The sequence below is a fragment of the Catharus ustulatus genome, chromosome Z (assembly GCF_009819885.2).
Source record: "Catharus ustulatus isolate bCatUst1 chromosome Z, bCatUst1.pri.v2, whole genome shotgun sequence".
In the NCBI taxonomy this organism is placed as follows: Eukaryota; Metazoa; Chordata; class Aves; order Passeriformes; family Turdidae; genus Catharus; species Catharus ustulatus.
This window is the reverse complement of record NC_046262.2, coordinates 64,386,777-64,411,136: the sequence shown is the minus strand read 5'-3', so window position 1 is coordinate 64,411,136 and position 24,360 is coordinate 64,386,777. Positions and strand designations below refer to the sequence as shown.

The 24,360-nt window shown below is 36.0% G+C and overlaps 1 protein-coding gene across 1 annotated transcript in view; it reads left to right on the top strand.

Moving 5' to 3' along the window:
• LOC117010454 (leucyl and cystinyl aminopeptidase) overlaps positions 1 to 24,360 on the top strand; it is a 59,258-nt gene that overhangs the window by 6,385 nt on the left and 28,513 nt on the right. Inside the window, exons 2-4 of the mRNA XM_033084943.2 lie at positions 16,421 to 17,261; positions 19,589 to 19,727; positions 22,348 to 22,479. Of these exons, the coding sequence (XP_032940834.1) occupies positions 16,421 to 17,261; positions 19,589 to 19,727; positions 22,348 to 22,479 (1,112 nt within the window). The remainder of the gene's footprint in view (positions 1 to 16,420; positions 17,262 to 19,588; positions 19,728 to 22,347; positions 22,480 to 24,360) is intronic.

Sequence of the window (24,360 nt, the reverse complement as noted above, 5' to 3'; positions counted from 1 at the left end):
AAAACTTGTACTTTTTATCATCAATAGAGATATTAATGAGGCTTTAGTGTGTCTTTTGGCACAAATGAATAATAAGTGTGAATCATTGAATGATTCAGTTTGCAAGGGATCTTCTGAAAAGTGTCTGGTGTGAGATGTCCACACACATGAGATGTCTTGTTATATCATGAGGCTGAGAATAATGTAGGTAGATGTATTTTTGCTCTGTTATGATGATACAAAACTTACTGTATCAGGAATTATAGGCAGTAGCCTCTAGACATTGTTGCATCTTGCTTTCTGTGAACTGGACTACCAGTTACAGACCAGTGATGTGTGTAATGTGTGCATGTGACCTACAAATAGCTTGGCGAGGTTGGAATTATCAAGTGTCTGTTGAGTAACAATAGTCATCCAGAAGGCACATTGGGTTGCTTCTGTATGCAGTGTTCAAGACAAAAGGATATGATTCTATTAATTTATTGCTAAAAGCAAACAAAATACCAAAAAAGATTAGGCAAGCATCAGTTTGTATACAGTCTATCAGGTTATATACCTAACTGTTAGATGTTTCAGAAAACTCAAAAATTTTTTCTTCAGAGTAACTGGTACCGGCAAAGAAATGTTTTGTATCCTCAGCTGTGATGAGCCTGCTGTTTATCAGACATGAAATTTATGGACAGATTTGAAGAGGATAGTCAGCAGTTCTGAATATGGGGGTTGAGTAGCTCAAGAAATTTAAGATAGAACTTCCTGTGTGTCTCTTAAGATTCAGGACCTTTTCATTAGACCCCTGTGGTTAAACATTTTATGTGATTTTAATTGCAAAACATGTCTTTGCTAAGGTTGGAAACAGGAAACTGAAACAACCATATTGTATAATTAAAACCAGAAGCTTCTCTCCTGTCCTGTTTTTTGTTCAGCCTCTGTCTGAGAATTAAAGACTGCCTCAACCCTGTGGAGGGTTTTCCTTCTCAGTAGTATCCAAAGAGGAAAGCGTCATTTAAAACTACTTTCTCTTTCCTTCCCTCTACTTCCCCTACATTGTCTTGTAGGGAACCTAACTGGTACCAGATTTAAACTTGAAAATATGTGGTTAAATGTGAATGGATGTGATACATATCTTTTGGAAATCAAAATTCCAGGCTAACCTTGGTTTGGTTAGCCATAAGTTTTCCTCTTGTTTCCTCTTGGCTCCAGATAGTCATTATGACAAAAATGATTTACAATTTTTTGCCAGTTGTATAGATGGAGTATTCAGTAAATGATCCACTGACTTTTTCTCCTTCTATGATATTTTCCTTTTATTGATAACATAGAAGAGAAGATCTGAAAAGAAATCTTAATAGTAGCCTGGCTAGTTACATGTGAATCTAACTGGTAAAACTGGTGAAATGTAATTGATCTATGTAATTCTTCAGCCTGAAGTTCTGCCAAAGAAAATGCAATGGTACTTTGCTTAAAAATCAGGAAGAGACTTTGAGAGAACCTTTTAGAAGCATCCAAGACTAATAAACAGTGACTTCCTTGAAATTACACTCCTTGCTCACATTTCTTATGACAACTTCAGATAAGAGAGGGTCTTAAAATGCATAATTGCACATTGTTTTCATTTCCATGATACAGTGAATTGAAAGGATTTTGCTGCGGTCTATGTGCAGAAGCTTGTCACTGCAGTATTTATCTCACATTCGTTTTAAAAAAGCACATAAATAAGTAAACAGCAGAAGTAGACCTTGCAGTGTAGCTTGAAGGGGCGAGGGACCTTGTAAGGCTTGGAACCCAAGTTCCCTTGTGTATTTTAGAATGGAAAGCAAAATTTGTCCTCCTTTGCAATACAGGAAAATCTATTAATTTTCAAGTTGGGTTTTTTTTTTTTTTTTGAGAAAGAAGGGTTTTTGATTCCTCTCCCCAAAATCAGCATTTGTTTTGAAGACTTTTTATCTGTCCAGTGGAAACCATGGTATATACTTAACTGTACAGATTCTTGTAAACCTCTACCAGTTATTTGTATCTTGAAATCAAACTCTTGCAGAGTGGCATATGTGCTTCTAGTCATGAGCAGATGTTAGGTAGTGTCTACATTTTGATAAGAATATTTATTAAAATCATACAGAGTCATCATATCTATTTGCATGTAGATGTGGACACTACAAAAAGCAACACACTGCATTTTGTTTTACTGGTATATGTGTGCCTTTTTTTTATTTTTAAAAATTATTGGTTTTTTAGTTGCATTCAGGATATGAAAGTATATATAAGCATATATATGTCCAGTTTTAGTGTATTATAAATATGCAATGCATATGTAATCTTACTGCTTAGTGGGAATTAAGAATATGCTCTTAGCCTACCTGTTGCTTGTGTTCTGTCTCTAAAAGGCAGGCAAACCCCATGGATGATTCAGATTCTTGTAGTAATGCTTCATATTGCCTAATACTTCTTAATTTTTAATTTTTTTATTTTTTCCATTGTATTACTTCTTTTGTCTGAATTCAGTAATTTGAGAGAGAAAAATGGTGACATCTATATTGTAGCAGCATAGCCTTTCTTTTCCCCCCCAGAAATGTTCCGTGAAGATTCTTAAAGTAAGGTTTAACACATTTAAAATAACTGTAGGCATGAAAGTTTATGTTCATAAATGCAAAGACTTGTGCTTTCCTATAGGTGGCTGTATATTAATCCTTCAACTGACTATAGCAGTAAGTAAAAATTCTGCTTAAATGTTCTTGTTGTAGGTAAACCCTGATAGGCAGCTAATCCCCACGCAGCCACATGCTTGATTCCATGTAGCAGGGTGGGAGAGAGAATCAGAAGGGTAAAAAAAGGGAAAAGTCAGGAGCTGAGATGAAGATATTTTAATAGGGAAAGCAAAAGCTGCATGCACACAAGCAAAGAAGAGCCCCAGCTCCAAAGTGGTAGGTGAATCCATGGTGAAATGAAGGCAAAGGGCTTTCCAGTTGGGCTTGTGATTTCTTTGACCTTCTGGTGGCTTGTTGTGTCTTTGTTAGCTGAGTAAAGGTTATAACTGTTTTCTTGCTGCAGATAGGTGCAGATTTAAAATGGCATGAATGACATTGTGTACTGTCCTGCTTTAGTAAGAGCAAATAATTTTTCTATGTAGAGTTTAATTATTTTCTTGCTCAGAAGGAACTTAGAATGTATGGAATGAGTAGGGAGACACAGTAGAGGAGGAAATCTTTAGTTGGAATCTTAGCATAACTAATGTGTTTGTGGACATGGGCTTTGTTTGCTGAACAAGCTTGTTGGAAAAGATAAGATAAGCTTTTCTTCATTCCCTCCAAACACAGAATTTTTAATGGATGAGTAGGAGACAGCCCAGAGCATAACAGTGCAGGAAGTAATTCGCATTATAGAAGGAAGAGCTAAATTGATATGACAGGGAATAATAATCATAAACCAACAAGTTTTTAGAGCATGCTGAAAAGATTATAAAATTAAAAGGCAGCCTTGTAAAAAATCACTGCTTTCTGCAAATCAGTAATTTTTAGTGTCTGATGTGATATATCTGTTGATACTTACCCTTAAGGAAGTACAGTGTAATGCAATATTTAATACAATGAACTCAATCACTGCTTTTACAGGACACAATTTTGCAGAAAGAGTTTTAAAAAGATAAAGATTTTTACTTGTTTTACTCTTTTACTTATATTTTACTTACACACTGTTCCAGTAACAAAATACAGTATCTTTCAAAAATTAGATTTCATAAGTATGTTTTTTGGATTTTTTTTGCCTGTAAATGTGTGAACTCAAATTTGAGCGTGTCTTGAATTTAAGGAGTTGTGCTTGTCTCCTATAAGATTCATGCAACCAATCTTTAGAGTTTTTATGTTGAGTTCTGGGTCTAGAAATGCTGTAAGATGAGTAGTTTGCTTTCATTAACACTTTGAATAAATATAACTTTTTACTTGATGTTCCTCAGATTTCCTTTCCTCTGGGGGAGGGAGGATAGAGCCAGAAACATTACTGCTTGCCTGGCCCATGAAAGCTTGTGGTTTTAGTTAGGATTTTGGATAGGTTTTCCAATATGCTCAGACATTTGGCATGTGATTATCAGCAGCCTGTGCCAGTACCCTTATACACCTTCTGCAAGTTAATTTCTGTGTCCCAAAGAGCGAGCAGGTGGCAACAGGGATTATTTACTGACTATACTGTAAATCAATTGTCTATGAGCAAAATTCAACAAAACTGATAAAACTTGCATTGGGTGATATTTTGGAAAAACAGTAAAGCAATTTTTAAAATTAACATTTGTTAGTTAAGTATTTTTTCCAGTTTTTTCTGTTTTGGTTTTTTTTTTTTTTTTTTAATAGCTTCCTCCAAAAATTTGAGGCATTTATTTTCAAGCTATGACCAGACAATGCAAACAGTGACCGAGCAGAGAGAGCTGGCAATTAGAAAATCTAAGTGAGTCCTATATCTTTGTGTGGAAACCAAGGTAAGAAACAAGGCAGTTAAGAGTTTGTGACTGTCCCAAGGTTTCAGAATAAGAAACTACACTAATTCCTGTATTAACTACTCCTGGAAGTAGGCATACAGTCTTACAGTGCATCAGTGAATGTAGTGTTCAGAGGAGAAGTAGGAAGAACTTGCTCACATTTTTAATTGTTTAATCTTCTGCTGGATAGCAGCAGCTGGATGTCCAGAACTGTTATTCTGAAAGGAGAAAAAGAACAAAGAAAACAATGGAAAACAAAATAGTGCCTGCATTATCCTGAACACAGGTGTCTGGGAAAGGATGGGGGGATGTGGTGATGGGGTGATGTACCTTCTGTTAGAGGAAGTGGTGAGTTGGGTGGGGAATAGGCCCAGTAATGTTCAGAGTGATGCACTACCAGTTTTAACAACTAGGAATGCTGTATGTCATCAGCAAATAAACTGAGATGGTCTACAAATTGTGCAATTTACTTAACCAGATTTATAGAATTTGTACCTAATGTTAGAAGTTTCCATGCTAGATAATTAATTATTTATTGAATCAGAATCATTTAATTTGGAAAAGACCTGTAGGATCATGTATTACAACCATTAACCTAATGCTGGCAAGTCCACCCCTAAACCATGCTCCTTAGTGCCATATCCACATGTTCTTAAATACCTCCAAGAATGATGGCTCCATCACTTCTTTGACCGGCCTGTTCCAAATCTTCATAACCTTTTTGGTGAAGAAATTTTTCCTAATATCCAATCTAAACCACTCTTGGTGAACTTGAGGCCATTTCCTCTCGTCCTGCCACTTACTTCCTGAGAGAAGAGACCAACACCCATCTCACTAATCTCCTTTCAGGTAGTTGGAGAGAAACTAAGGAACTTGGAAAATTCCTGTACTACTTAACTGTGGTTTGTTTTTATGTTTTGTTATGGTTTTTGTTTTTCTCCAAAATGTGTAATTGAATTTTGGTGTAAAAATGGGAAATCTCTATCTTGTAGGGAAACTGGTTTTTAAGTAACATACATTACAGTACATTTAGGTAACTTAGCTCAGCATTTGACTCTAAATTTTTCCTTGTTATTTCAACTCAGTTAGATTTAGACTAATTTACCCATTGATAGAGCAAAATGAAAAAGAAATATCCCAAACCAGATTTAACTAAATAATAATTAAATTTCTGGATAGAAGACATTAAATCTATATACTGACCTGTTCCTTCATCATGAACATTCGGTAGTGGCTCTGTGAGGTTATGAGGTAATAGTTTATACCAAAGTTCTGCTTTGCTTTAATCTCTATGAAGAGAAACTGCTTACTGATCATATTTTTTTTCCCAGAAGATTTTTCATGACAGTAACTGAATGTGTAAGTTACACTTACTTAGATACTTTGACCTCAAGCCCATACTGTAACTCAGACTCTCTGAGAACTAGGTATAGAAATGCAAATGGCGAAGTTGCCCGTCAAACCTCTGAATTGTGGCTTCTGTTTTTCAATAAGAAATTAATTTTAGACTTCTGTTTGCTTGTTTCTTTTTCTTTTAAATAATTCATTCTTTACTCATATTTGATGTATTTGAACTACAGAAATCTTTATGAACAGGTATCTTCACATTGAACAGTTACAAAAGCAGAACAGCTGAAAAGTGGAAATGTCAGTAACAAATAATTTTCTGAGTGTTTTTGTTGGTCTTAGTTGAAGTTTACATATAATGAAATTGGGAAAATGGCTCTATGGGCCAAGAAAAATGGATCCACGAACACAAGACACTGCATGACTGTTCTGGGAGAAATTTGAGGACATCAAAATATCTGCTACATAGAAGAGAGCACTGATGAGATGCTGTTTTCACTTCGACTGCTGAGATTCAAAGTAATTCATACCAGAAAAGATCATTGCTGAGCTATCAAATAACACCTTTTTCTCTTTTTTAAAACCTCTGTTAGATAAGAGGGGAGAGGCCTATGTCTTGAAGAGGTGTCATCATTAGACAGCTATTATTAAGGATAGCCTTTGATTTTATTTTTCTACTGTCCGCATCAGCAATTTCAGAAATCAGACTGTCAACACCTGTGTGAAGACTGTAGTACTTATTCTACAACTTATAGGCCTGTTGAGCCATTAGAAGCCTTTTGTGTTCAGTAAACTTTGCTCAAACCTCTAAGTGCTGCTCCTGACTCAACAGCTGTCACTGAAGGTATCTACTCTCACTGCAGCCTAACCTACAGGCCACCCTAAACCTTTAGGCCAAGGGTTGCCTTGGAGCAACTTACTCTAAATGCAGCTAAAATAAGAGCAAATATCTTCAGAGGAGTTATCTCAATCCTATATAGATCAGAGCATTTGTAAAATAGGGAAAGCAATTTTAAACCTGTCAGAATTTTTTTCCCCAGAATTTTATACTCTTGGGCACATGCTGCTTGCTCAGTCTGTCCAGAAGAGCTTATCAGCAAGCAATGAACAAAGAGTTTAAAGCAAAGTTCTTTCAAAAGTAAGTACCTCTTGGACAAAATCATACAGCAGTTCTTCTGTTTATAAGCGCAGGTCAGATCAGCCGTTACTACCATTTTCTGCTAAATGTATAAATGTCTACATTTTGGTTTTGCTCAATTTCAACTCTTTTGTTCTTTTTTTTTTTTTTTTTAAGTCAATCTACAGCAACCACTGTGTGCTGATTTTGACTAATCTACACAATTCATCAAGGAAAATAAGACACTAGACCACAGCAATTAACAGTTCATACAAAAGGCAAATCTAATTCTTAAAGAATGGTTGCTAGGTAGTAGCGGGGACCCTGCAGTTCTGGGAATAATTGTATGCTGAGCATGGAATATTGCTGGCAAATAAACTGTAGAAACTTTCTAAGACTGTCTGTAGTATTATTGGTACTACCGAGTGGTTTTTTTTTCAGTGCACCTTTTTTTTTTTTGTATGCTGAAGACTTTTTCCTTGAGATAGTTGAATAATCAGTGAAATAGACACAAGGTAGTACTAAGGCTATGTAAAGGGTTGTAGGATATGGCTTGGGATTCATATTTTTTTCACTTTTTTTGGGAAATGGAATGGTATGTAAAGTCTGTCTGGACTGACCACCAGTTGTTTTGGGTGTCTCTGACAACAACAACAACTGTATTGCACAGATCCAGTCTGGGTCCAATCTGTACTGTACTCCTACTGTTAAATTCTCTGACTGAGCAGTGGGAAGCAGTTCTGCTTCAGAAGTAACTTTGGAGGTGGCTTCCTTTCAGTTGTCAAAAAGCAGTGGAGCTTCTATATGCTCATACTCAGTGTTTGGTTGGATTTTGAGGCTCCAACCTATAGTTCTGGACTGGCCATGAACATTAAGATGACAAGCACTTCTGCATATGAGTGGGTCTGTTTGTTTATCTGTTTGCTTAACTGATTTTAAAATCTAGACTTCATGTTTATGCTCAATGCTGAGAAAGCCTGGCTTTCCTTTCCTAGCTGCTGATGCTTCATCAGCAGTGAATTGCTGTTTAAAGGTTAAATACCAGTATGGTTGCTTTTAGCAATTTGATTTAATGTCTCTTTTATCATTTTTGTCCAGATTTTGGAGTGCTTGACTGAGCAAGCAACCTGTCATAAACCTTATTATAGAGCTGAGGTTATTTCTGATTAGACCAGTAGATTTAGATATTAAAGTAACACAGAAAGCGACTCTGAATCTGCATCCAGATGTAACAGAAGGCTATTTTGATAGCAGGAGGGCTTTTTTTTGTCTTGAGCACTTACTTGTAGACTGAGCATTTATTGGCATATACTATAGCTAAAGATCAGTCAGAATTTTGTGGGAAAAAATTAGATGTCACCTAATGATGAGATAATGTCATCTATGTGTTCAAATCCTGTGCCGAGTATAATACAGCATGTAAATAGAGCATAATAGATATATATGGATTTGAATGATGCTTAAGTAAACAGGGAAGTGGTACTGTGAAAAACAAAAAGTCCTGTTGCCTCAGTAATCTCTTGAGGGTTTTATTCTTAAAATATTTCACAAAACTATTGACATAAAATACTATCAGTTTTCTAAGTTGTCACTTCTATTTCTTGATCTTTATTTTTCCTCATTTCATTTGCTGAAGTGGTTAAGTAGGGTAGAATGTTGCTTCCTTCTCTGCTGAAGTTTTGTAACTAATTTCTGTCATATTAGGTTGTGCAGTTCATAAACAGCATTAGCTAAAGTTTCCAGCCTTATTAAACCTCTTTAGGTTTAGAAAAAGATGAATTTTATATCGAAGAAAATGCTAACAATTTATGTTTCTGCATTTTCAAAGTCACCAATTCAGATGTTTAGCTGTCAGTTAAATCTCATTTTCTGGCTATTTTGTTCCTCATCTGTTGAATCAAATTCTGATTGACAATTGTATTTTATCTATACCCGTTACTATTCTTATTTCTCTTAAACTCTAAGGCTGATTTACAGTAATAAAAACCCTTAACTAATGATGTTTGGAACTAGTGATCTTTAGCCTCCATTGAGGAAGTGGTTGCACTTTCTGAAATATTTCTCACCTTTTGGATTTCCAGTGTTGTATTTGGAATCAAAGTTTTCTTCAAAATGCCTCTATACGCCAGTTTGAGTATCTGTAACAATGAATCTGTTTTGGCACTCCCCTTTTTGGCCTGCCCATTTCTCTTCTCTTGGACAATGACAAAACAGTAACAAGGACAATAGTTTTGGGTGAGAATAGGATATAATATTTGGAGCGAGTCTCAAAACATGAGTCTAACATGAGGTGCACAAGTAAGAATGAATGTTCCCTTCTATCATCTATAAAAACATTAATGTTTGGCAGTTTAGAATTGGGGTGTTTGATCTGCTGCTTCCTGTTAAAGTAGAATTGGTTAACTCCGGTTAGTAAGAGAAGAGCCCAAGTATCTAGTTTTGATTTTTACAATTCTGTTAACATTGTATTTTTACCGAGTAACTCAGCATAAATAAATAAACTAATGGCTTTTATTAGTTAAATGTGGAAGTTTGGCCTGTGCTTAATTTAATTTAAAAATTGCCCAAATTTTAAAAAGGTGATTGAATACCATATGCTATGTTCCTTTTCCATAGTAGCAGTTCTGAAGTTTTAGATAGGACAGTTTGGAAAGATTTAGTTTATTAAACATTTCTCTTTCTTTACCGTCCCCCTGTTTGAGGTTGAAGATGCAGATTTGCATCAGACAGTTAAGGAAGAAAAGTATAAACCTTTAATAGTGTTTCCAAATCCTTAGTACCTCAGGTGTCCTTAAACACATTTTAGATAACTCTTTAATGTGAAAAATCACACTTTTGTTTCTACAGTCAAATCTGACCTTTCTATGAGAGAAAGGGAGCATGAAGTTGTTTTTTTTTTTTTAATAGTGAAAGCCTTAGTGGTTTGTGCATTTAAAATGTTATTTTAAATTTAAATAGAAACTGATGATAGAAACACATAACATTCCTGAAATCTTGCTAAATATTCATTATACTGTTTTCCTATAGTTTGTTTTGTTGCTTCTTGCATGGAAACTGTTTAATCAAGTACATCTGGTTTTAATTAGGTCTCATATTTCATCTTGTTCTGGTCACTAGCTTGGGATAACTGAAGATGTAAGATATGTGTGAGAAATTTCACTAAGTAGGTATATTTTTGCTTTCCTCTCTCATAAATATAGATGAGTACTGTACTGGGAGTAATGTGTTAATTTTTCCCTAAAATAACAGATTCTATAGCAGTACACCTATTATTTGCAAACTTTCTAGACCCACGTCTGCACAAATCATATTACCTCTTAAAGACAGTGGATTTGTAGCAGAAAACTTCAATGCATTTGTCATGGCTAATAGGTTCTTTTTAATTTGTGCAGTGTTTCTAATTTCTTTTTCAGATACAATGAGAAATTATTATTTCACTAAGCAAAACAAAAATGTTAATTTACAGTGAAAATACTTTTTTAAAATATATAATTTTCAACCTTTGTTTTTTCTTCTTTTTCTAGGAAATAGTTATGCTGAATTTAGTGTTTTTGATACAGGAGAGAGCAGTGACTCCGTATGTGTCATTGTTTCTGCAGAATTCCTTCATTGGCTTTTCCATGTGACACAATGTTAATTACTGACAAGGACTACATAACTTAAAGAGCAGTAGCATTGGTACAGTTTTGTATCCATGGCTATGTGTCAGTGACCTGCTTTAGTCCTAACTACCACATTCCTTTCCTTTACTGCTTGTCCCAAGGACCAAGTAAAGGAGAGATAGTCAGGTTCCATGTACTCTAACCAGTCTTACTATTTTTACAGTTGAGTTAGATGTGCATACGAGCATGCATCTCTCTGCTTGGAGTGTGCTTGCATGCCATACACAAAGTATTTGCAAGTGCTCGTAAGTGCTTCAAATAATTCCTCAGAGTCTTGGAAACAAGGAATTTTATGCTGTTTGGTAAACCTTAACGCTGTAGAACTAGTCCTCAGATTCTTAAGTAATAGTGGAGCCTTTGTTCTTCTAGTTTTAGACTGTGTGACGTGGTGTTTGTGCCCAATAGCATATTCTCTTTAAACTCACTTTACCATCCTGGTAGCAAGCTCATTCATGTTTTAGGAATAATGTACTCTGATTTTAGTACCTGTACTGAAACCTTGCAAGTGTTTTACTACTAATTCTAGCTGAGGCAACATTTAGACAGGTACATGAAGGTAAAAAATATCTTTAAAGAGAAAAAGTCCATCTCAAGTTGCTTTTTGCCATGGTGGATGGCCTTAGCCAAAGCAATTTGGCTTTTAATAGGAGCAAATTTATGTGGTTTGTCTATGGAATTTGTTGGGTTTTTAGCAGCTACTTCTGCCAGAAAAGGACCAATGCTTTCAAATTTGGACATAAAAGTCAGGTATGCAGAATGGTATTATGGCTCATAATAGCTAATGGCATTGTTAAACCGCTATTCCTGAAATCATTGGACAGAATTATTCTTTGATGTAATATCAGTGAGTTGCTTGGTAGCAAAGAAGTTACTTGGCTCACAGTTTTTCTGTGTTCTTTCCTGACCTACCAGGCATGAATGTCTGGTTTAGGACAGGCTTAACTCTGCACCTTGTCTCCCATTTTTTAATATGCAGCTGAAGTAGCTTACATTCAGTGGGAATCAGTATTTATTCCAGTTGGTTGCCACACTTTTTACCCCTTTACACCTTTGGTCTGACCTTGGGTTTTGCTGCTTCTGCTGGTACATGCTACCCAATAGTTGTTTTGCTCCTAGGTTATTCCAGAATTAGAGAAAGGTTCTCACTTTTCTGCAGTGGGAGTCTGGTTGCCACAATGTGTCAGGTGTTACGGTAATTCCTCTAACTTTTTTTTCAGTCAAAATATGTGATATCTACTCACTGTTTGAAGATAGTATCGTGCTGAATTTTGGTTTCAGAAAGTGGCAGGTCTGTCTGAATTGAATAGGATTTTTAGGTTTTACAGTTTTAAACTCTTAATCAGAATTGAGAAATTGAAAAATAAAATTAGTTTGAGCATTTTCTGCACATCTTTTAAAAAGGAATTAATTAATAGTTCACTTAGATTCATGTAAGAATTTTGACTGTTGAGATTTCTGCTCTGAGGTGGAATACCCAGACGTGATAGACATAGACAAGAGACTACTGATTTTGTTTTGCAAGGGAAAGGTGCATACTTCTAGAACCAAAAAAGAGGTATCAATAGCATTACAGAAAATGCTGTCTCTGAAATATAAAGGTACATATATGCATATACATATATATATACACACATACATAAATATTCTGTATTCTACAGAATATTTATAATGGATTCCAAAACCCAAACATCATGAGATACTTTGTCATTGCACACACTAAGATTCAAAACATTGTGTGACCTGTTAAACTTCAGGGAAAAACTTATATTTTCCTCCTTAGTGAAACTGGTACCTCTTCAGACAAAATAAATACTTGGAGCAGGTGCTAGACTACTGTTTTACTCCCAAGACCTGATTGTTCCTGTAGGATCATGTTTTATACTGAACTTGAGTATTGTGGTAAAGTCACTTTATAAGTTTAAAGACTAATTTTTGAAAGGGTGTAGAAGTGAAGTATGTATGTCTTGTAGGAGCAAACTGTGTGGCTAATTAATCACTTGCCTTTGTGTCCTTAAGTCATGCCACTCTACACCACCTAGGTCACATTATCAAAGCCTGTGGGGATTACATTGTCGAAGACTGCAGTACATATAGCAAACTCATTGTACTGTTGTCTTGGTGCAGCCTGCATTTGAAGTTCACATCTGAGCATTTTGTCCTCTTCACAGAAAATAATAAACCCAGCTTGTTATGATGCCTGAATATTGTAATGAGGTGATACCTTACTATGGGTTTTTGGGAATCTGTGCTGCAGGAGGGAGCTCTAAAAAAACTTTCAGAATCATCAATTTTGAGAAAATGTCTTCCTTCCTTCAGTTTTTCAGTATGAGGAAGATTAGTTTTCTGTATTTGTCTAACATATAGTAGTTAACCTCACATCTTTTCTCAGGATTGTTTCTAACTGTGAGTATTCATATTATTCACCATTAAATGTGATAATAGATCATGTATTGGGGAAGATGTTTGAAGTATCTTGTTTCCAGAACAAAGAATTCTAAAAGAATTGTGTAAAATCACTTTTGTTTGGGTTTGTTTAAGCTTTTAGCTGATGGAGGTAAAAGCTTAAGCTTTACCCTTTGGGTCTTAACATTTCATTAGTGCTATGTAGACAGCAACAATAATCGCCTCCGAGACTTTTCTTTTACCTCCTTGTTTGCACTCACACTAAACTTGTGTTTAGCAAAGATTTAGATTTAAATTGCCACACTTGATGGCGGATAGATTTGTAGTGCATTTTAGCAGCTCAGATCGGTACTTCCATTATTGTGGACTGGTGTGACCACAAATGCCTCTTGTGCACCTGCAACCTCTGGTATGACAGTGGTAGTTCACTGGAACCATGCAGCTTCTTTCCATGTTAATTTTCCTACTCTGCATTTATACTTATTTGTCCTGTGTTATATTTGGAATCTGAATTAATCTGCTTTGTATTTGTTTTAAATTGGGAATGTTTGCTGCTTGGCCGTACGTAGTATAAGAGATGACAGTGAAATGTAATGCTTGCAACTGTGCTCCTCAAGCTGCTCCTTATTCCTTACTGGCATGTTTCAGTTTAAGAATACTGTTTATTCCCTCTTTATTTGGCTGCTTCAATTCACTCACACTAGCATGTTATCCATGCCAGTGAACCAGCAGGAAGCAAGGAGTTCAGAGTTTATCTGAGTGTTAAAATTTTAAACAAATTTTCCATGGTTCATCTCCAAAAACTGTATTCTGTGAGTAAAAAAGTTCTAGTAATGTTTTGATACTTGGTCTATGTTCTTTCCAGTGGAGATTAGTAGTCTGGTGATGCTTTTAATATGCAGTAAAGTTTTGATCTCACATGGTTTGATTACTTCCAATTTGTGCAAGTATTTCTGTAGAAATTGGCTATAACTGTTATTTTCCTAGAAACCAATGTCTCTAGGTATTAAAACTCTGAATTGTCTTGAAGCTAACTTCTAGTTTAACTTTTGTATCTTAGTTTCAATTTGAGATTTTTTAGTGTAATTCTTTTTTACTGAAAAAGTTGTTAGTACCTGCATGCAACTTTGAAAATACTTTAGAAGAAAGTTATTAGAGAATAAGCTCTTCAAAAAGCAAACTGTTCTCCAAGCATCAGAGCTGATGAAACCTACTTTCTGCTAGATTTATGCACTTCATGTTTCTCCTCCTTCCCTCTGCAGTGCCTCCCCTGTCTTCTACCTCTTTTGCTGGCCATGCAACTGCACATGCCATGGCTGGGGTTGGAGCTGTGTACTGATTGACTGCTACCTTTTGGAGTGGTTAAGATGTGAGTCTTAATACCTGCATTTTCTACATAGCAGATATGGATTTGGGTGTCTTCCACCAGCAACTGGTTGTTTTGGGGTGGGATTACATTGGGACTTGAAGAAATTGGGTCTTGATTCTGTTTTCAAATTTTATCAAAGCTAGTCAGCAGATTTCAAAAACAACCAGCTGGGGGGAGTAATCAAGAACTTCTGTTAGAATAGTGAATATTATCTAGAATAGAATAGTGTTAGTATAGTGAATTCTTGATAAACTGTTCTTGGGCAGAGGAATTGTAGAAGAATTTCTGCTGCACGATGCTTTCTTTCCACGTTTTTTCCATAGTTTGCCTGTGTGTTTTCACTAGTAATTTAACTTAGCTTTCTGTCCTCTCTATTCTGTGTGGCCCCCAAACTGATGTGGAAGTACACATGCTGCAGTTTAGAGATCGTAGTGCTAGACTACTGAGTGCAAACACAGCCTGAAGGCTGGCATGTGAGCACTGTACTGGGAAATGCCATAAGAATAGAAAATTCTGGAAACTGCTTTTGCTTAGAGGTTGGAGCAGATGACCTCCTGAAGTCCCTTCCAACCTCTGGTATCTTGTGACCCTCTGATTCTATACCTTCTTAGAACAGGTAGATCCAAATTTCACCAAATTCTCTGCTTTTATACATCACTAATACCTCCTGTTCAGGTTGACTAGTGTTCCTTTCTATTACTGAACTTTCAGGGGAAGGATTTTTTATTTTCTTTTTACCTTGTTTTAAGGCCTTTTCATTGCTACAGCTACTGATACTACAGTTTTTCTGAGTTTGTGACCTTGAAGCAGGAAGTTGTGATACATTTAGAGTGAATGCTGAGGAACTTAGTATTTGAAAATATCCTGCCATCTTTTCTTTGAAATGTTTTATTTTCACTTTTGAGATTTTCAGCCATATAGAAACTTGACTTTAACGAAATGAAAAATAAAATAAATAATACATTGAAGGAACTTTATATTCTAGGTTGTTTATGAATTGGCAAAATGTACATTCTTGCCAGAAATTAATAAAAGCCTACATTACAGTAAGTTTACATCCAGAGCAAACTCCAGCTTTCTTCGTCTGGAAACAAGTGATGTGGAGGATAGAGGTGTGATGTGAATATTCTTCACTTGACAGTAGACATGCATGTCTGAAAGAGATTAGGTTAATTTCTGAACCCTTGCAGTTGGGCAGAAGTACTGTCCTTGGATAGAACCTGTAACAGAAGACTAGCTAGAAGATAACCTTTTACACAAAAAGTGTAGATACGATCAGAATTTTCATTAAAATGTAACTACATGCTGTAAAATGTGATTTCAAAATTTGGTTTGAATTTCAATTCCTTATTTATATTCAGTGGTCCATTACCTATTAAGTACAAATTTTATGGAGGCAAACAGTCTGATTTGGCACTGATTTGACTTCTTAGATGTGTGGATTGTTTCAAGGATTGCATGAGCTGGAGATTAAATTAAGATGTCAATTGGAACTATAATTTTTAACTGCTATTTTTGTGTGGGAAATAGTTTTATCTTTTTTGCAATGTTTATGAAAAATTAAGTTTAAAAATGTCAAATTGATATTTTTATTTGTGTGGCTGCCATCATATTGGCAGACTTTCTCCTCTGCTGAAGAACTCGAAAAGTAGCATATTCGAAACACTTCTAGAGCTGTATTGGCTGCTGTGCTTTACTGTGCAACATAAGAAGTAATCCATCTTAAACAATTTAGTTGAGTATAAGTATAGTTTACTGGAGTAGAGGAAATGCAACCAAGCCAGTGGCATCAGTGGCCTGGGAGAGCAGTGCAGTAGTATAGCTGACCTCTAGATATGGTGTAAGATGCTTTTGATTATGCAGAAGGAAAGCATCCTTTTGAAGATACTGAAAGCAAAATTACAGCAGGCAGAAAAGCATAGAAATATTTCCAGGAAACAAACTTAGGAGAGAAAATGGAAGAGGTCTTGATGGTATGTACTGTAAAGATGTTTCTCATGCTGTAATTCAGTGAAATGTCTTTGAGGCGTTACACTGAAGCCTGTTATTCATGATGTAATATATGGTCATTTCTTTTTCAGATCGAGTCCAGTTACCCAGGAATATGATTGAAAACAGTATGTTTGAAGAGGAGCCTGATGTGGTTGACTTGGCAAAAGAGCCTTGTTTACATCCACTGGAGCCTGATGAAGTGGAATATGAACCAAGAAGCTCTCGTCTCTTGGTGCGTGGCCTTGGAGAGCATGAAATGGATGATGATGAAGAGGATTATGAGTCATCAGCAAAATTGTTGGGGATGTCCTTCATGAATAGAAGCTCGGGTCTGCAGAATAACATGCCTGTATATAGGCAAAATCCAAATGGATCATGCTCAGTGCCCTCTACGAGGACCATGGTGGTTTGCACAGTTATTTTTGTGATTGCATTTTCATTAGTAATAGTGATTTATCTTCTTCCCAAGTGTACATTTACCAAAGAAGGCTGCCATAAAAAAAATCATACAATGGAACTAATATACCCTTTGGCAACCAATGGAAAACTGTTTCCATGGGCAAAAATTAGACTTCCTCCTGATGTTGTACCACTGCACTATGATCTTGTCTTGCAGCCAAATTTAACAACCCTGAAATTTTCAGGCTCTGTAAAAATAGTGGTCAACATCCTTCATGTAACTCGGAAGATTGTACTTCACAGCTCAGGCCTTAATATCACCAAGGCAACGATTACTTCAGCACAAGGGCATCAAGCAAAGCCAATTGAATTCCTGGAATATCCGTTGCATGATCAGATTGCGCTCATGGCTTCGGAGGCTCTCCTTGTAGGACAGAATTATACTGTCAACATGGAATACTCATCTAATTTATCAGACACCTACTATGGCTTCTACAAAATTTCTTACAAGGATGAGAAGTCTAAGCAGAGGTATGCCCACTAATACAGCTTCTCTGTTTTGTCATGTCTAGATTGTGCTTTGAAGTAAAACAGAAGTAAAAATGTTGGTTTTTCTAACTGGACATTTTATGCAACTTACTGTTCTTGCGAAAAATCAGTCTTTAATCTCTTGGTTAATCTAGCTGAAAAATGTCTTTCATGGGTGAGTTCCTTATGTCAGGGCAGCCTCTCCTACAGTGCAATGTACTTCAGCGTGGAGATTGTGCATAGTTGTAGTATGACTTTTTTGGTTTGTTAAATTTTTAGTTTTTCTCTTTGAAATTCTCCCCACATTTCTTGAGTCCTTGAGTCTCAAGACAGGGACTGAGGAAATGAAGTCCTGTCATCATAGGAGGAGACCAGGTTCAAGACCACCAGAGGCACGCAGTGGGGCCCGAAGGGATGCGTCACACAGTCCTAAGGGAACTGTGAGATGTCATTGCCAAGATGCTGTCAATCATATGTGAAAAAGTCATGGCAGTCAGGCAGTCTCGGGAGAAAAGGGAAATATTGCACTTATTTTACAAAGAATAAATAAGGGCTTTTTAACAAGATTATTAAAAATTGGCCCTCCCTCCGCACTTCAAATGGGCCTTATGTTGGTCATATACCTAAGAGTGTTCATGCATTTGTGGGCAAATAACTATCCATGCAGGTCTCCTAGAAAAAGTGTGGTGCAATAAAAAAGAGAAAAAGCAGTGTGTATCAGCTAAGCAACTTACTGCAGTCATTTAAAACATGCATTCCCATGAAGCAGACGCAAGAGTGCAGTGGGTGTAAAAGGCAAAAATCACCTAAATGACTGAGACTCAGTGGGTTTTCTCCTATTCTGATGTATTTGCAGCTTTCTTTTCTTTTTTGTATTTACATTACTAGAAAGATAATGCATAATTGTCCACAGAGAAAAAATATGATCTGTGAGTAGTTTGTTGAGGCTTTGTCCCCCTTCAGTCCAGTGCGACCTGCTTTTGTTCAGGAGCAGCATGTAACAAGTTTTAACCTGCATATTTTTCAGTCAGGTCTTTTCAGATAACTCTTCAGTGATTTCATAATTTCCGTTCCCTTGCCTGCCTCTTCTTTTTGCAGGGGCAATGTCTCTGTCTGCCTGTTGTCTGTAGTTTTACAAATGCAGAGTACTCTGATAACCTCTATTGTTACTGCACTTTCTGTATAAAACTCAAACTATCAAGCTGATTTTGCTTGAAAGTATATTTTCTTTAGCTTATTTTTACTTTCCTTTGAATGTTTTTAATATTGTCACAAAACTTACCAAATGGCAAAATAACTTACTTAACTTACTGCCAAAGCAAAAGAAAAAAAGTGCCTTATTTATATTTTTAAGCAGAATGGTTCTTTATTCTTTGTTTTCCTTCTTGGAAATCTTGGGATCAAACTGCATTAATTTGTCAGGGGGAAGAAAAGAGTAAGAAGTTGAAAGTAGGTGTGCAATTTAATCTTGTAAGTTGTCAGCACTGTGCCTTCTCAGAAAAGCTGTATGATCAAAAATGTTTGAATGATGGTGCAGACCAAATAAACTCCCCAAACACTTGTGGGTAGCTTGGCAGTAGGTTAAAAAAAAGAAGGCAAGGAAAAAGAGAAGCACAATATGTACCATTGTCTCCATTTAGTTCCAGCAAATACTTCAATTAGTAGACGTGTTGAACTCTGTATTGTCTTGCAACTGCAGAATTCAGATGTACTCTCCATCAAAAACCATATGCTAGTTAGTATAAAAATAGCGGAGAAAGAACGTAGACTCCTGAGAAGTCTTGTGAATAGCTGTCGGATTAGGGACAAGGCAGTACATGAACTTGGACAGAATCCGTCTACTGGCCGGCTCAGGGAGCTGGCGTACAGTTGGATGAACTGTGGGAACATCTACAGGAAATGGCATAGCAATCAGATGGAAGCAGCTTTCTTGCAGATCTACTGCAGAGTTTCCAAACTCTTATTTAGTAGGCATGCTTGCTAATTTAGTTTTTCAATCTTTTTTTTGTTCCCTCTCTGTGGAAACTGGCTGGCTTATATTTTGATGATTGTTTTGTAAGTGTGTTATTCCAGGTGTGTTGTTTTTTGTTCAGAAAGGAAAAAAAAAAACGAGAAGATTACTCGTCAAATAAGTACTTTACTGGGTTTTAAAGAAAAAATTGTGAATGAAACATTTATTCCAACTAGCCTTGTTCAAAGCCTGTTCAAAAAACTATTCTCATAACAAGCTCTTAGAACATTTGGGAGGGAAATTACTGTTCTATCCTAAATAAACTGACACTTATGCATTTAATAATTCTTGTTTTGCTCTTCTTCCCTCTTCCCATTAGGTGGTTTGCAGCAACTCAGTTTGAACCTCTGGCAGCAAGGTCTGCTTTTCCATGCTTTGATGAACCAGCACTTAAAGCTACTTTTTTAATCAAGATCAAAAGGGATGAGAAACTTTCCACTCTGTCAAATATGCCAAAGGTACCTGCTTTTGTAGGGGAATTTTAGTAGAGCTGCTGCCTAGGTAATCTGTTTCAGTGGTTTTGATTGTGTTTTTATTGCATTAAAGTCCAGGGGATTGACCTGAGTGGGTAAACTATAAACTATATGACTCTATCAACTGTTTTGTTCTCAAAGAATTGAACTTTGTAGGAAAAAGCTGTTCAATGCATTGCACAGTGTAGGATGTTACTACAGACTGAATGACTGAAGGATTCCTGTTGAAATTAAATTAATCATTATTTTGCAAAAGTTATGTTGTTGGTAACATTGGTCTCAAGAGCCCTTAATGTTTGCTTTCAAGTTTTCTGTGTTAGCCGCTACTGCACATGTGCGGAGTACTGGAGTACCTTCAGCAGTAGATTGTGTAACTAGCACCAGTCTTTGTGAAAGATAGGCCTGATCGTGAAAGATGTACTTCTGTGGCTAAATGAGGGGAGGCATAGTATGAGTACAGGTACAGTCAGCTTCAGAATGTGAATGAGGGGTCTGATATTCCTTCAGCTAGAATTTTTCAGACAAAATCTTGTAAGAGCATATCTGAATTTTATGGTGATGTTTTATGCTGCAATGCCTTTGGACAAACCTTTATGGGGGCCTAATTAATTTAGATGAGAAAGACTAACATTACCTAGCCTGTGTCTGAGCTAGGTATTCTCTCATCAAAACGTTAGCACTGTTTATCACCCAGCAGAAATCAATGCTGACACTGGTCTAATCAGTAATGAGGAAATTACACCTTTGGTGTTGCTGTACATTTATGTACTCTGTGCAGCTTGAGTTCCAGAACGTTGTCTAAAACTCAGGTTCTGGTGCAGATGCTTTATTTTTGAAAATCAAGCTAATAATTGCAACCTTAGGAAATAATATTTATCCACAGTGTATAAACTTTTATTTGGATGTGTAGTGATTGTTAGCAATTACAAGAAGAACTGGACTCTGGTGGACCACTCTTCTGTTTATTGTAAACAAGAAAGGGTACTCACTTTTCTTGCTAGGAGCTGAGCAAGTGCCTAAGACATCTTTCAACAACTTCCCAAGTTCTTCATCTACAGAAAGTAAATGATGGTTTAGTACTACTGCATACACTCATAATTAGCTCTGTGGGTCAGAGCAAGGTGCTGATAATGCCAGCATTATGGGTTAGAGCCCCATATGGACCATTCACTTGGACTTGGATTCCGTGGTCCTTGTAGGTTCCATCCAACTCAGGATATTTTGTCATGTGTGCAGCAGACATTGCTGAAATAATCATCTACAACTACATGAGTGAAAGATCTCAGAAGTAGACCTTGTCAGCTAGTGTGTACATCACTACCTTAGCAATATATAGTGTCTGACATGGATTAAGGCTAGAAATAAACTGCGTATTTTGGGCCTGTAGAGCTGCCTTTTGTGGTTTTGTTTGTCCTGTTTTTGGTTTTGTTTTATTGTTTTGTTTTGTTTTTAGTGAGGATGACTAGTTTATAAACCAGTTTATCTGCAGCTGCAGCAGATTTTCTTAAATAGACTGTCACTTCCCTATGAAACAAAACCTGTACTAAAGGCAAAAATTTGTGAATTCACTGGAGGAATTAAAAAATGGCATTTTACTCATTTATCATGGTCAGATTAAATTATTATAGTGGTTATATCTTCAGGTTTAAAAATCCATTTCTCTTTAAGGCTGACAGTTAAATTTTCAATGACAGTTAAATGTCAAAACGTTTGGTTTCAAATGATCTTGTCTAAAACTAAGGTTATTGTTGGTTTTTAAATGTTCGTGGGTTTTGAAAACAAAATCATCTGTGAAGTTTCAGAATTTATGTACTGCCATCTCTCTCTAGACTTGGTAATATTCTGCACTATAGTGGTTTTAAACATTTTGCTTTATTCTTTTTGTATTTTATGTTTGTGGAGGAATACATAGAAAAGTACTGTAAGGCATATAATATGCTTTTATAGGACTAATATTAAAGAGAACTGCACACAAAAAAGTTGAGGTACAGTACAGTATCTTACTTCTGTATGGTATCTCACTGTATGCTCAGAAAACCAGGCAACTACTTTTGTCAGTATGGATTTAAGCTGGGCATGTTTTTGCTTTGAAGTAATTGAAATGTTGGGTTTTCCTCAGTTTTTAGAATGCATACTCTTTTGATTTGTAATAGTGCAGTCTGGTTACCTAGTTTTGCTGAGAATTATGGAAAGAGACAAATACTTAACTCATGTAAAACCATTATGTTTAGTAGGCTATGCTGAACTGTGTCTCTGGTCTAGCCTAACACTCCCTTGAATTAATGCTGATCTATATGTTGATTTTGGATTATACTGGGACATTACACGCAAACCAAATTAGATTGGTTTCTTCAAAAGAGTAGTTGTTTGTAATAAAATTTGGCAAATAAGTTTTGTGCCGATAGACATAAATGTTTAATGTCTTCTTAAGTTTGTTGCATTGTTATAAGTGTCATCAATCCCACTGATATATAACAAAAATATAAAGATACTATGTAAGCTTGCCTATAAACTGTTTGTAGCATGAAGTAATTCTTTAACATTGATTTATTTTATGTCTTAGTGTTCTTTTGTCTGCATTGATAGTACTTCATTTCCCCTGCAGAAAGCCACTACACCTGTGACAAATGGAATTGTTCAGGATGAGTTTTTTGTGAGTTTGAAGATGAGTACCTATCTAGTAGCTTTTGTTGTTGCAGACTTGAAAAACATCAGCAGGATGACTAACGGGACTCTGGTATGTGTTTGTAAGTTCTACTTCATTCTTCCCAAGCTGACCAGGCTACTAAACAAAATAAAAAGATCACAAACCAGCAAGTGAATTCTGTCTCTTTAAAATTTAATTATCTTCTTCATTTTGTTATACTCATCATAGCTAGGGAGCAAAAACCATATGCTATAAAGTGGACTGAGACTGAATATACTTTTACAACAAGGGACTCTGCATCACGTCTTGTTAACAGTGGAAATCTGCAAAATGTAGAATTCCTAAGCACTTTCAGAGCAGAAGCTTTAAGCTCTTCATATGTGAATTTGATCTGAGTAATGTCATGCAAACAGGAGTTGTTCTGAGGATGTGAAGAAATGTGACAAGTTTCAAGGAACACCTACATGTGGTTTCAAGCAGTGCCACAAAAGTTTTTTGTACCTGCCAAGATAATATACCTAAAAAACTCATGCCCGATAGTAAAGCAAATTTAGGCTGACTTTAAATCTACATTTAATCACTTAAATACAATTATTTAGTTTTGTTTTTCCAAAGACTCCAAACACATAACAGTGAGTCTTCTGCTTGAGCTTTGTCCTTTGCAAGGGTATGGCCTGTTTCTACAATGTGTGCAGTTAGAGCAACTAAAAAAATAAATGCAGTAGTATTAGTAGATGTTCCTTAATCTTATTTTAGAAAGTTCAGAAGTTTCATGTAAACAACGACTTTCATGACTCATTAGCAGAAGCTGCCCCTTTGTGGTGAAATGTCAGAAGTGCCCTATGTACCTAGAAAAAGCCAGAGGGAACAGTGCTGGTAGCATTGCAGAAGTCCTTTCTTTAGTCTAATAAACAAGTACAAGATACTGGACAGGCTTTAATTTTGATCTAGACAAGTATTTCTAATGAAAGCTGAATAGAGCAGATTGTTACACTTTTTTATTTTTTTCACTATGTGGCTTTTATTCAGGTCTGTGTTTGAACTGTACTCTGGTAAAATCATACAGTCAGCTCTTTGAGGCAGATAGCTTTTTAATTGAATAAGAATATTTCTTACTTATCTTTAATGTATTATTTTTAATTTAATATAAAAAAATTAGTATTTTAATCTTACTAAGAGTACTTGCTACCTTGAAGGGAGAAAGCATAAGAATACCAAGTAAGGCCAGAGTTTTAATAGGTCTGAAGTAGTCTCATCAGTGCCTAGCAGGCCAGGGAAGTCAGTAAAAAGGACGCATATATTGACATTTTCCAGGAAATAACTGACTCAGAATGCTTCCAGCGATTTATGGCTGGGCGATCCAAAGAATTTGAGCTTCACACAGAACAAGTTTTTTGTCATGAAAGCTTTAAGATAGTGTAGAGTTGAAGTAAAGTTGTTTCATGCTCATATTACAGTGAGATTTTTCTCAACTAGAGACGATCCTGGGAGACTCTTATATTTTGTTTTTGAGGTTAAAATTTGTAGCGAATAATACTTTTGTACTCCAGGAGCATAAGTCTTGGTTCTTATTTATATATGTTTCATTCAGGCTCAAAAATTAAAAGGACCTGTGTTTGAAATGTCATTTGTTGAACTAATTTATAGCACAGGAAGAGGGAGTCCTTTTTTTATAGAGCTAGGATATGGTTCTCCATATATTTCTTTGTTCATATAAGAAAGGATGTCTACCTGTAACCTAATCGAAGATGTTTTCTTGATGCAGACAATTGAACATGAGTAGAGGAGAATGTAACCTCTCAATTTTTAGAAGTGCTTCTTACATCGTGTCTCTTGTGGCCATACCTTAGATAGGGATGGCAGTTATTATTTTTTGAGATAATTTCTTGCAGACTATAATGCTGCTGTCATACTATAAATGCTATCATAGCCTAAAGATTAGTTGAAATGTACAGTGGGTTCACTTAATAG